Here is a 13,287-nt window from a genome sequence, read left to right as displayed (position 1 = left end):
GAGGTCAGTAATTCGTTGGCCGACGGTGCCTTATGGAGGCGTTGAGGCAGCAACGGTAGCGCAGGGCAGAGACTCATACAGCCGGCAAGAAAATCCCCGCCTCAATATAACGCGGTCCAGCCGAGCGCCTCCGAAGAGCAGTCCATCGTCTCGCCGCTCTGTCTCTCTCGCACCCCTGCGGGGCGGCCCGTGAGTGCGACAGAGACGGAGGAACGGACCGCCCGGCTGGACCAGCCGCTCCTAATAAGCGTCGAAGGGGGCGGAATCAATTTACTAGAAGCAGGGGCGCGGCGATCTGCAGACCGATCCCGAGAGTCGTTTTCGTCGCTCTGTCTCTCTCGCACTCACGGGGCGCCGCATGGAGGTGCGAGAGGGACAGAGCGACTGTCGGAATCAGTCTGCTGCTGCAGCAGCAGCCCCATTAACGACCCATTGTTGGCGTCAAATAATTGTCCCAGCGTATTGGGTGGCGCACGGCGACCGGTGCCGCCCCGGCCGAGCTGGCAGCCCTACTGGCGTGCCGCGGGCCCAATCACTCCAACGGCGCCTCGGCACCGCCTCACATCTTTTTTGCGCGGCGGCGCGGGGATTCGAACCCGGGACTTTGTAACTTATGGACGCGCCGCCCGACGGTGACTCACCTTGCACACTCGTCTGGAAGCGTCGCCGTTCCGCACCGCTGTGTGTCTCTGTCGCACACTCAATGGGTGAACCGTACGGGGTGCGAGAGAGACAGTGAACAACCCTGCGGGATCGCTCGATTGCAGAATACGTGTTTTTTGCACGAGACGCTGAAGTTAATTGTGCTTACGAACTTTCCGCACCAATTTGTCAGCAGTTTTGCTCCAAATATTGAGAAAGGTTGTGCAGTTTTTCGAACAAAATTCGTACAACACATTAATCTGCACCAAAAAATTCAGTAACGTCTCCTACGACTGTGCTTAGCATTTTAGTGTGTGGGCACCCTTTCCTCACGGGGTGGCGCGGCACAGTGGGCCAGAAGATCGGCCCAAAGCCGCCAAAACTCTTGGCGCGTTTCGAGCTGCGGTTCACTAAATGGGACTCGAACTGAACCTGTGACCCTCACCAATGGATTCCTCGTTCGGAGAGCGGATTGGTGGGGTCACACGTTTGGTTCAAGTCCCATTTAGCGACTCTGGAGCTCAAAACCCGTTCGGAATTCTGACCGCTTACACCGGTCCTCTGGCAAATATACTGTGCGCGGCCTTTTCGCGTATGGCCGTATGACTGGGACCCACACTGGCAAGCCATTCGTCTTGCAGCTCACCGGAAATAAGGAGCCGGACGGCCGGAGTGTCGTGCGGCCTCGCGGCGCGGCCCATGTCCGGCGCGGCAAGTGCGCCATCCGGTCGCGTGCCCCGGGGATTAAAAACAAAAACAAAAAGGCGCGAGATTTAAATTCTGCCGCGGCGGGGAAAGACACCGGCGCGGCGGACGGAGAGAACGGCGCAAGCGGAGGAGAGCTTCGCAGGCGTCGACAAATGGCGTTTGCTTTTTTTTTGTCGTTGTTGTTTTTGTTTTTTTCACCCGCAGAAATGGGGAATCGTGAAGAGGAAAGGGTCATCAGCCCCGAAGAGGCCCTTCCCCGCGGAGCATGCCACTGGAGGAAGGGAAAAAGAGGGCGAATTTTTGATGGAGGAGAAGGGAAGGGGGGCGCCGCACCGCTTCAGACATCAGACAGAATGACAGACAAGCACTCAGCGAACGTTTTCCAAGGGGAAATAGCTTGCTGCCGGTATGGATCGAGAGCAGACGAGGTAGCACCCCCCCCCCTCCCCCCGCCCCCGCGCCGAGCGCGACGCCTCCAGAAAGGACCTGCACCTTTGGCGTGTATCAGGTGGCGCAAAATGGCGCAATAAATTAGGCGACCGATAGCTTATCGCGGCCGGCTGCCGGGCTCCGCGTTCGAGTGCTGTCGCGCGATTCCGAACCCGCAGTGCCCCGTCGCTCTGTCTCTCTCGCACCCGTGTGGGACGCCGTGTGAGTGCAGAGAAGGACCGTGACACCGTTTTGGCGGACAGGGGCGGAAGAGCGCTGCTACATGGCGCCGATAGGGGCGACGCGGGGGAACCCGGTCCGCCACTGGTCGGCTTGACGCTAGGCGCGCGCGGTTCTCACGGTGACGACCCGTCAGTGGAGGAATCCACGTCTGAAGGATCCGCATGGTCCGCATGTGGACGCCTAGAGGATCGCCGTCATGGAGGCCCGTCACAAGGACTCCGTCAGAAGGACCCGTCATGGAGGACTCCATCGTCATGAAGGACTCCGTCATGAAGAACTCCGTCATGAAGTAGGACCCCGTCATGAAGGACTCCACGTCGTCATGAAGTAGGACCCCGTCACAAAGGACTCCGTCATGAAGGACCCGTCATGAAGGACTCCGTCATGAAGGACTCCGTCATGAAGGACTCCGTCATGAAGGACTCCGTCATGAAGGACTCGCGGAATGGCCCAGGCTGCCTTACCACCCATCAGATGGACGGATATATGTGGGCGAGAGGCTCGGCCGAGGGGCGTGAGCGAAAGAGAGAGATAACACTATTATTTTGTGTATCGAACCAGCGTCAGACAGGCCAATTACGACCTGTTTGGCTCGCTTATCAGACAGGACATCTACTGCAGGCGCCCCTCCCCTCCGAGAGTGAGAGTGAGTTCGAGAGGGGGAGGGGGGGGGAGGGGGCCGGAGGGGGCACTCCTTCGGTAAACACTGCGGCCTGACGGACGAGCCGAATTTGTATCACTTGCCGCGCGCCATAGTGTTCTCGCACCGTCGCCATTTTCCGTTCTCGTTTCGGCATCGATTGGCGGAAGGTAAACAAACGGCGCGGAATAGGTGTCAATTTCGAGACGAGGGAAATCGTCGTTTGCTTTCCCGATTGACCGGCACGCGAGGGGGGTCTTCAGCGGTTTCATATTTTTAGTCATTTTTCTTTTTTTGTAATCTTTGATATTTTTGTCGGTTTTAATATTTTCTTAGAGGATTTGTCTTTGCCGGTTTTATCAGCGTTTTTCTTGGAGGATTTGACGTTTTATCAGTCTTCGTCTTTGGCCTCTCGTCATTCTGCTTTTACTTGTAGCGTCGAAATGCTGCTTGTCGGATTGCCATATGCTCCAGTCCGGCCCACTTTCCTGGCGATTTCGGCCCTCTTTTGTTGTCTAGTTGCACCCCTTGCCCACACACACACGCACACACACACACACACACACACACACACACATACACACACGCGCGCGCCGCCTTGTCCGTTCCCACGACATGTGGGACCGCGCAGACTCACCGACAACGTTACCTCTCGGCCTGTCGCGGACTGTGCAAAAGCAAGGGAAGGGAAAAAAAAGTTGGCGAACCGGGCGGGAATCGATCCCGGGCCCGCGCCTGGAGAAAACGCTCTGCTTATTTCGGCATGGACTCGTGCGTATCGTCGTCCCGTTGCGAACGGCATTTAGTTGGGCGGCCGCGTCTCGCCCCGTCGGCTGGTTCCGAGAGTCGTTTTGGTCGCTCTGTCCCTCTCGCGCCTGCACTGGTCGCCCGGTACGTGCGGCAGAGACAGATCGACTCTGGGAATCCGTCTGCAGTCCGTCCAATGTCACTCGGGACCCCCAGCGAGGCGAGCCGAGCCATGCGCCCCTCCCGGCGCCGCCCGCCTCAAAAGTCACGACCCAAAACTTTTCCCCGCGACGATGAAGGGAAAAAATGTGAACTTTATAAAAGCGTCGCCGCGCTTGGAGCGCCGCGGCGACACCGCGGAGAGGAGCGCCGCGTTGTTGTTGTTGTTGTTGTTGTGTTGTTCCGAGTTGTGTCGAGTTGAAATAGACTAAGTAGACTAAGTTTGCGGGGCTAGTCAGTCGGCCGCGGAGTTCAGGCAGGTGCAGAGCTCGGGCCGCGGGGAGGTGGAGCCAGGGTCGGGGTTGGAGGGAAGGCCCCGCGTTTGGGTTAGAGGCCTGCAGAAAACGCCAAAGACTGCCGCCCTGGGTTGGAGGGAAAGCCCTGGGTTGGAAACTGGGTTGGAGGGAAGGTCCTGGGCTGAGGGAAGCCTGGGAGAAGGCCTAGGGTCTGAGGGACCCTGGGGTTGAGGGAAGGCCTGGGGTTGGAGGGAAGGCCCTGGGGTTTGAGGGAAGGCCCTGGGGTTGGAGGGAAGGCCTGGGGTTGGAGGGAAGCCCTGGGGTTGAGGGAAGGCCCTGGGGTTGAGGGAAGGCCCTGGGGTTGGAGGGAAGGCCCTGGGGTTTGAGGGAAGGCCCTGGGGTTGGAGGGAAGGCCCTGGGGTTGGAGGGAAGGCCCTGGGGTTGGAGGGAAGGCCCTGGGGTTGGAGGGAAGGCCCTGGGGTTGGAGGGAAGGCCCTGGGTTCGGGTTAGAGACCTCGACACCTATTGACACTTCGGCCCGGGGGTGGTGGCGGTGTAACGGTTGGCGAGCGGTTGAGGGTGGCTGATGTGCAGTGGAAGTGGGGGATTGTAAAAATAAATTAACGTCCGATTGTCCCTGGGCGGCCTTTCCGGGAGGGCTTCCCCCGCCCCCTCGGCGCCAGGCTGCGCGGGGCCGCCCCTGGGGGGTGGGGGTTTATGTCACTGTGATCACTACACTGGCCGCTCATTAAAGGCACTGCTAGTCGCCCGTAAATGTTTATTGTTTTAGACTTTGTGCCATCGGCGCACGGCCCGCACGAACCGCACTTCGTCTGAATCCCTCCACTAGCGGCGGCAGGTGCGAGGCACACTCGTCTCCCAGTCGTGTTGGAGGAGTTTTGTGGGTCCCAGACAAGGGACCCGGAACGTAGCAACAGAGAGGCACCTTGACTTTACCATGAACGTGAAAATTTTAACTTTGTAAATTGTTTACAAAACAATGAGTTATTTTCGAATTTGGCAAAGAAAAGAGCTTTCGAGCTAGTGTGCCCTATTGATTTCCAAACAACGCGGTGTTGGAAGCAAGCTCTTTAAAAAAATGATTTCTTCCTGAACCCGCCTGAACCAAAATAATTTTCTTAGGCCAAGTTAATTCACTGGATCACGTTTTTAGCACCAGGAGGAACAGGAAGGGCATTTTCTGAAAGTACTAGTGTCTTTGTACTCAGCAAAAAAATATTTCCGCGATGAAAAGTGTCCTTTCCTTTCCTTTTCCCCGGTGGGTGCATGAGTCACCCACCGAGCTTGGCGGCGCTGGCACTGCGCTGGCAGTGCAGGCCCGCCTTTTGCTCCTTTACGAGCTCGCCGTACAGTCGCGCAACACCGTAACGGCAGATTAACCTCCCCGGCACAAGCGCGAGCCGCCAGGGCCGCCAGGGCCGCCATAACCGCGGCATTCAATTATTGGAAGCAAGGTCTTTATCCCGGCCGAAACGCTGCCGACGTCCCATTGGTGGCCGTCGGATCTAGGAGGCGGGGCGCTGGAAGTCTGGTAGGAGATCGGAATCCGGCCGGGCAAATCGGTCGCGCGGCTGTCGGCGGACCCGGCTTCGATACCCGGCAGGAGAGCGTTGTTTTATTCACAGTGCACCGGTTGATTCATTTGGCGGCAACATTGCCCATGTCATCAAAGGGTTACGATACGGAGATAGAAACTCATTTATGTATCTGAAAACCGGAAAAAGTGGTTCGCTCTTCGGATATCTGATGGCGGTGATAGGACCTCAGTAGACACCTTTCTTGGGGTGCTCTTTTGAAAACGTACCCCGCCCCAAAGAGCATTAACTCATAAGGCGCCTCCGTGTGTTCAAATCGAGTATACATAGGGACGACTGAGCTCTCGAAACGTGTGGTCAGCGTTACGCTGAAACTTCCCTCTCTGACTCACGACTGTGTATCTGTTGCCCGCACGGTCTTCGCCGCGCCTTGCGTTCAAGTCTCTCCGGCGCGCCGCCGTCTGGGGCGCCAAAAGGAGTCTGTATGCCCGCCGACGCTCTGAATCAACCCCACCCCACCAGTCCCAAAGTCTCCGACCCTGCAACTGTCCCCGACAATCTCCGACAATCCTTGACCATCCCCGACCATGCTCCGACCATCTCCGACCATCTGTAACCCTACCATCTGCAACCCTTCTCCGACAGTCTCCGTTATTCTCCGACCATTTGTGACCATCTGCATTCATCTCCGACCATCCTCGACCATCTCCGACCATCTCCGATGGTGTCTCCGACAATCCCCGGCTGTCTACGGCCATCGACGAGCGACGAGGGAAGACCATCGATCGTGGACGTCGGCGCTCGGGAACACGCTGTAGCGGGCACACGTGCCCGGCGGGGGAGTCGGTACGAAAGGGGGGAGAAGGAGAGAGAGAGAGAGAGAGAGAGAGAGAGAGAGAGAGAGAGAGAGAGAGAGAGACCCATAAATCACGGGCACAATCAGGCGCGAGCTCTGCCCCGCATCAGGCGAAGGTGTGAGACTGAGATGATCCCGGCCGCCACTTTAGCATCAGCCCCAAGGCCTCCGCCTTCGTCCGCCAAATCGACTAGGCTCTCCGCGTCCCTCCGAGACGCTGGCTAGCAGCGAGACGTGAGTCTAATTCCGCCTCTGTCACAACAGAGAGTTAAAAACGTTGGAGCCCTGCGCCTGCTGGCAGTCGCAGGCAGCGTTGATGGTGCCCGTGACCCTAGAAACAGGGTCACTCACTTCACTTGGTCGCTCTTTATCTGTGGTGTGTTTCTTTTCTTCTTTTTTTTCACTCTTCGTCCTCCAACGAGTCTGTGTTCAAGTGCAGATCCCAAGGGGTGGAGCAGGTGCAATGAAACCGAATAAAATCTCAATCCGCGAGCATTTGCTTCAGATACTCTCAAATTATCTGTGATCATTCCATCAATGTGATATGGTTTTAGATAGAAGGTCATCAACCGACATGGAAACCAGGTAGAAAGTTACTCCTCTTGGAAATTGACGAACTCCATGTAGTATGCACTGTGCAGTGTGGTGTGCACCCCTTTTGGCTCGCCTGAAAGGCCATTCTGCATTGGTCGGTGGTGCGTCGTTTCATCGCTCTGTCTCGCTCGCACTCATGGGGCGCCCCGCAGGGGTGCGAGAGAGACAGAGCGAATCCGTTTGGAATCCCGCGGCCATCTCCGGCGGGCATTACAGTAATCATGGAGCGGCCTGATGCGGCGCGAGGACCCCGTCGTATCGACCAATGGGGCCGCCGGGGGTGGAGGGGGCGGGGAGGGGCGAACAGGGCGACCCAGGGGTGAAGGGTGCCGCACCAACCCTCAGGGGGTGGCCTGGCTCCGCTCCCACCCCCGCCGCCTTACTCGCTCAAATGTTTTCCACAAACTGCCGGATTATTCCGGGTATCCCGAGCAGCGCCCCGCAGTCCGCCTTGCCTTACCACAGCGAGCAAAAACCCTCCTCAGCCGAGTCGCTTTCAAAAAGAAAAGAGGAAAATTCTTTTCGCTTTCGCCCTGCTGCACCCCCGTGGGACTAGGCGAGCTGGAGGCGCGGGGGGAGGGGGTGGAAAGGGAGGCAAACAACCCCGGACAGACGTCAGCTCCCCTGACATGGAGAAGACAGCGGCATAGGGGGAGGGGGCACGGGACGCCCTCATGTTCAGTGTGCCGAGGTTGGGGCCAAAACGGCCATCGGTCAGGTGCGGGGAGGGGAGGGGAGGGGAGGGGAGGGGGGGGGGCAGGAAGGAGAAATGGAGAAATGGCAGCATGGGGGAAACAAGTCGGAGGCGGGGCGGCCTGGCCAGGGCCTGGCCTAGGCAAACCTACCACTGGCTTTGCCGGGCTTTGCAGTGCAGAGTAGACAACTGACGTCGAGATTTTAGTTATCTCTCGGGCCACTACACTACACCTGGCGGCGAGTGCGTTTGCCCGACCCGCGTGCGCACAACGACGCACTGCGATTGCTCGCAGCCTGCCCGTATTTGCACGCGGTTGCCACGGCGACCGCGGCACGCACGGTGCCTCGCGAAGGGTGCCTGTCGCGGCTTGCTCTATTTGCAGTGCCGTATTCGCACGTTGTGGGTAAACACATGCCACCCGAGCGGGCGGCTGCGTGCAGTGCCGCTTGCATGGTGCGTGCAGGGCCCGACGCCCCCGGCTGGGATAGGCGGGCCGAGCCTGCCCGGGCTGCACGCTTCGAACTCATCAAATATTCATCCGCTGTTCGTGCGGTCAATCTGGACTCGTCCTCGGGCTCTGCGGCCTCTGCCAGTGCTCCAGCGCGCCGCAGCCAGTGGACTGATTCGTCGCTCTGTCTCTCTCGCACTCACACGGGACGCCCCATGAGAGCGAGAGAGATAGCGCGACGAAAACGACTCTCGGAATCAGTGTGCTGGCAAAAAGGGCAGGCTACACGCTGCTGCCGTTGCGGGCGCGCGGAGTCGTTCCGAAGGGATCCTCCGTCTCTGTCGCACTCGCGCGGCGTCCCGTCGGCGTGCGAGAGAGACAGAGCGATGTTTCGGAACGGCTCGGCTGATGCCCCACGTCCCATTCGGTCGCACCCCTTGGGGCCTTCGGTCCTCGCGCGGTGCTTCCAGGAACGGACCCCAGTCATCGGCTGGACATCGCCCGGCCGACTGATTCCGAGAGTCGCTTTCGTCGCTCTGTCCCTCTTGCACTCACGGGGCGTCCCGTGCGGGTGCGAGAGAGACGGAGCGACGAAAACGACTCTCGGAATCGGTCTGCCGGCGTAACCGCGCGCCGCCGATCCCCCAGATACGCGCTTGTGGCTGCGCGCTCCGGGCTCGTTGCGGACTCTGTCGCTCCGTCTCGCTCGCACTCATGGGGCGTGCCGCGGGGGTGCGAGAGAGACAGAGCGACGAAACGCCGTGCGAGATCGCACCACACAGGGTCCGCGCGGCGCGGCCGTCGCACAGTGGGCCAGAAGACCGGTGGGGGCGGTCAAAACCCCAGTCGCGTTTTGAGCTCCAGAGTCGCTAAACAGGCCTCGAACCGAACGTGTGACCCCACCAATGGATTCCTCGTTCGGAGAGCAATCCATTGGTGGGGTCACTCGTTCGGTTCGAGTCCCATTTAGCGACTCTGGAGCTCAAAACGCGTCTTGAGTTTTGTCCGCCTCCACCGGTCTTCTGGCCCACTGTGCGTCGGCCCGAGCCGCGAGTCTGCGCGAGGCCCCCGATGGGGCCCCGATGGCATCGAGTGAGTGTGCGGCACCACCACACTGGACAGGTTGGCACTGGCGTGTGTCTTAATGAAGCGCTCGCCCTGATTTTGAATTACGGATGGCGAGAAGGCGGTGCAGTGCACCGCGGCACCGCGCCGCCCGCCTCGGAGACTCACTTAGTCATGAGGTCGGCGAGCTTGTCGGCGGCCAGCGAGGCGCGCGCATCGACGCCCCGCGGACGCGCCGAGGGCGACGGGCACAGCTTTTATTATTCCCGCAAGGCTTGCAGTGGCCTGTCAATACTGCCAGCCGTGAATATGACAAAGAAAAGGGCAAATCAATTCAGCTGCTATGTTATGGTTTTTCCCCTATTTTTGAACAACCAAGGCGCATTACACTGGAAACCGAGAGGGCAACCACGTCCGATGTTTGGGGACACAAGATTTCTTGAGACAACAGATTTCGTTGGATTTCACTAGATTTCGTCCAATTTTACTCCTAAAATCTGCCTCTTTTTTTTTGGGGGGGAAATTTCGGACTTCCAGAGATTTCTAGGTCTCCAGGGGACACTTTTTTTCTCGAGTTGTTGCCCCCTCGCTGAAAACTTGTGGACTTGGTACAGTGGAGCATCCAGTAGAGCAACTAAGTTTTAACACCTGAGTGACCATCTAAGTTTCCAGTGTAGTAAATAATGTTCAACCACTTCAAAAGTGAAATAAAATTTAATCAACTCTCCTTCCATATTTTTTCAATTCTTTCTTCTGTTGTAATTTTTCAAAATTTATTCGTTACAGTGCAAAAGTCGTTGGCCGCGTCCATTGATTCTCGCGAAGGCACACATTCTCTGCAGGTCTATAAACCGATGAGCCAGCCAGAACCATGGAGACGATACTTTATTCATTTGAATGGCGGAGCTTTGCGAATACTATCGGCAGCACTGCAGGGCTTAGTGTGCAAGCAGTCCGTTTTTCTCTTTTTTTTTTTGCACTGTTGGCCACAAGTCGCTCAGAGCCCGTCGACGTCGGGGCGGTACTCCAGTCACGGTGCGCTTCTTTTCCATCGCAGTGTGCGGGGAAATATCGCAGAGCAGCCCGCGACACAGCAGACTGATTCCGAGAGCGTCGTCTTCGTCGTCGCTCTGCCTCTCTCACACCTATAGGAACGCCCGTTGAGCGCGAGAGAGACACAGCGACGAAAAAGACTCTCGGAATCAGTCTGCAGTGCCTCCCGCCCGGTTATGCGCGTCTTGACAGCCAACATGGAGTAAACGAGCGTGTTTTTTGTTTTATCTGTTCCAGGCGTTAAACGGCTTCCTCCTCATTCTCACCTGCGAGGGAGAAGTGTTCTTCGCCACCCACAGCATTGAAAGTTACCTCGGCTTCCACCAGGTGAGTCCCGCTTCCTCTAACGGCCTGTACACCAAAAACCCCCCAAAAGTGCCTTTTGTGGCGTGACATAGTGTGACATGGTACTCTGGGGTGGTTTCACCAGGTACTGTCAACGAGGGACAGTAAAATCAGTGCGTAAGTACTTCAGGGGCATGTTCCGAAACAAGCGGTTGGATTTCCGGCCACGGCGAACGGCATACGATCATGTGTGCCACACATTGTGTGGTCTAGCCCGTAATGGTAATGGTATGCGTGGGTAGGCAGCACGCCGTCATGGCTGCGTGCGGGTTGCCTACCCGGACTCGAGCACGGCGCTCCCACTGCCAATGCGACGGCGAGCGTGGCGCTTCACGGCTCCACGCTGCTGGTGGAGGTGGTCAAAATCCCAAATGCGTATCGACCTCCAGATCCGCTGAACGGGACTCAACCGAACGAGTGACCCCACCAATGGATTGCTCTCCGAAAGAGGAATCCATTGGTAGGGTCACACGTTCGGTTTGAGTCCCGTTCAGCAACTCCGGAGCTCGAAACGCGTCTCGAATTTTGGCCGCCTGCGCCGGTCTCCTGGCCCACTGTCCGGCGACGGCGCGCGTCACCGGAGCGCTTGGCGGCGGATTACCGAAAGCCCTGCGAGGGCGGCGTGGCGGTCAAGCCGCACGGCGAATGGGCTGGCCGAAAACGTGGCCGCGTCGGGGGTGTGCGTGTCTGGTGCACCAGAAGGGCCGGGGAGGGGGAGGGGGCTCCCAGGGGCACACGGCACGGCGCGGCACGGCCTGGGAGGGACAGATCTCGTGTCGATTTATTTATCACCGCATCGATTGCCGGCTGATTAATGAAGCGTGCCCGCGGCCCGCGGCCTGATCAAGAGACGGGTGTCGTCAATTATGACTGAGAGGGGGGGGGGAGTGTAACAAGGCGGTGCGGGCAATCCGCGAGTAGTCACCCACTCCGTGGGGTGCACACTGTCAGGGTCGGCGATTTGGCGAACTATTTTTGTTCCATAAATATCCTCGAAAATCTTACCTTATAGGTTATAGGCGTGCACGTCGGAGGGCACACACTATCAATCCACGTCGGCAGTGCAAAAAGACGCGGCGCCGCAGTCGGTGTGGCCGGGCCGCGGGCCTGGCCGCCCCGCTGCACCGAATCCAGAGGAATCATCGGGTTGATTTAGCGGCCGTGGTTCTTGTGCACTGTGCGCCCCGTCGCGGCCGTCGCGGCGCCCGGTTAGAGGGAGACGGCCTCTGCGACGTCGTCGGCTCGCGTGATGCATCTCTCTCTCTCTCTCTCTCTCTCTCTCTCTCTCTCTCTCTCTCTCTCTCTCTCTCTCTCTCTCTCTCTCTCTCTGACAGCCGCGTGCCGTCGACGTGCCTTCTGATTGGTTCCCGCACGGCACGGCCTGACTTTGTAGTATCGGGACCCGACCTGCCCCAACACATGCCACCCCCCGAGCCGCACGCGCGGCCAACCTTTACACTGCTTGCGTCACGTCACTGCAACGCGTCACTCGGAGAAAGAGCAGCAGTCTTCGGCCCTTCACTGTTAACCGTAAACGAAAGTTACGTCGAATCGACTTTAATTGAGCCGATTTTCTCGCAAATAGCATTTTGCCTATTTTTCCTGTGAATTCGTCACTAAGACTAAATCAAAATAACCGAAACTTTTAGGTTGAATCGATTTGACTTAACCTTTTTTCACAACTCTGTCAACTCTTTGATCAAAACCAGGAAAAAGATACCAAAACGAAGCGGAGTGACTTGACCACATTTGATGAGTCGGTCGTTCCTGGGTTCGTTCATGACGAGTGGTGAGGGACAGGCGAAAACAACAGCCTTTTCCAAAGGGGGTTGTTCCTCTTGCTGGGCGGCGACTGTACTCTCTTGTGGGTCAGGGTGCGTCTAGTGGTTGACGAGGCGTTGTCGAAATCAATGGCGCCGTGCCTTTGACCGCCACTCGCTGGCGTGGCGTGGCTGCACGCGGCGGGGCGTGCGCTAGCGTGCGCCACGCGAGCGTGACGTCACACCGTCACGCGGGGCACGCCACGCCGCGCCACGCCACGACCCGGGAGGGGACAGGAGGGGACACCTTGTAAAGCACGTTGTTCGGTGAGCGTGAGTGGGGATCAACAATCTGGAGCGGTAGTGGCAGAGTCTTTGACTGGTTGAGATCAACACCCAAAATAATAATTTCTTGATTTTTAATTTTCTTGGGTTTTTTTTTTGTTCTTTTTTTTTTGTAAAAAAATATCTTGACACTAGGAAAATGCTTTATTATTCAAGAGTTTGTGCATTCTGAAAACTTTTTGTAAAACCGCTCAACTTTATTAGTAAGGCCTTAGAAAAGTTTGTAAAATTTCAAGGGTGTCGACGGTGCAGATTGGAGAGGAGCTAGAAAACTTTACCGTTGAGAAAAACCAAAGATGATTTTTATTTTGGTCCCATTGTTTGTTTACAAACAGGGGCATGACCTCTTTGCATCACCACGGACAAATCTCATTTGAAAAATATCAGACAGTAGTTACTTGGGGGACACTGCGGTTTTTGTGTCATTTTTGTCCATTTTTTTCACTTTCTTTTCTTTTTAGACTAGAAGGGGGCGGTGGTGGTTTCCACCTGGCGTCTCCGGCCCAGGCAGACCACTCAATAAACCGAGTGTGTGAGAGTGTGTGTGTACGCGCGTTTGTGTCGGTCGGTGTGTGTGTGTGTGTGTGTGTGTGTGTGTGTGTGTGTGTGTGTGCGATATGTTGCAGTGCTGTTGGATGCTGGGACGCGGCGCCCCGCTGCTATGTCCTGGACCAATATACGATACACAATTAACATCAACATTG

The 13,287-nt window shown here is 57.3% G+C and overlaps 1 protein-coding gene across 1 annotated transcript in view; it reads left to right on the top strand.

The window, feature by feature from the left end:
* LOC117652603 (aryl hydrocarbon receptor protein 1) overlaps positions 1 to 13,287 on the top strand; it is a 90,739-nt gene that overhangs the window by 62,520 nt on the left and 14,932 nt on the right. The window contains exon 4 of the mRNA XM_034397642.1: positions 10,371 to 10,460. Coding sequence (XP_034253533.1) covers positions 10,371 to 10,460 — 90 coding nt within the window. The remainder of the gene's footprint in view (positions 1 to 10,370; positions 10,461 to 13,287) is intronic.

This window comes from Thrips palmi, unplaced genomic scaffold, assembly GCF_012932325.1.
Source record: "Thrips palmi isolate BJ-2018 unplaced genomic scaffold, TpBJ-2018v1 HiC_scaffold_7, whole genome shotgun sequence".
Lineage (NCBI taxonomy): Eukaryota > Metazoa > Arthropoda > Insecta > Thysanoptera > Thripidae > Thrips > Thrips palmi.
Note: the sequence above shows the minus strand (reverse complement) of the source record. Positions and strands in the feature narration are given on the sequence as shown.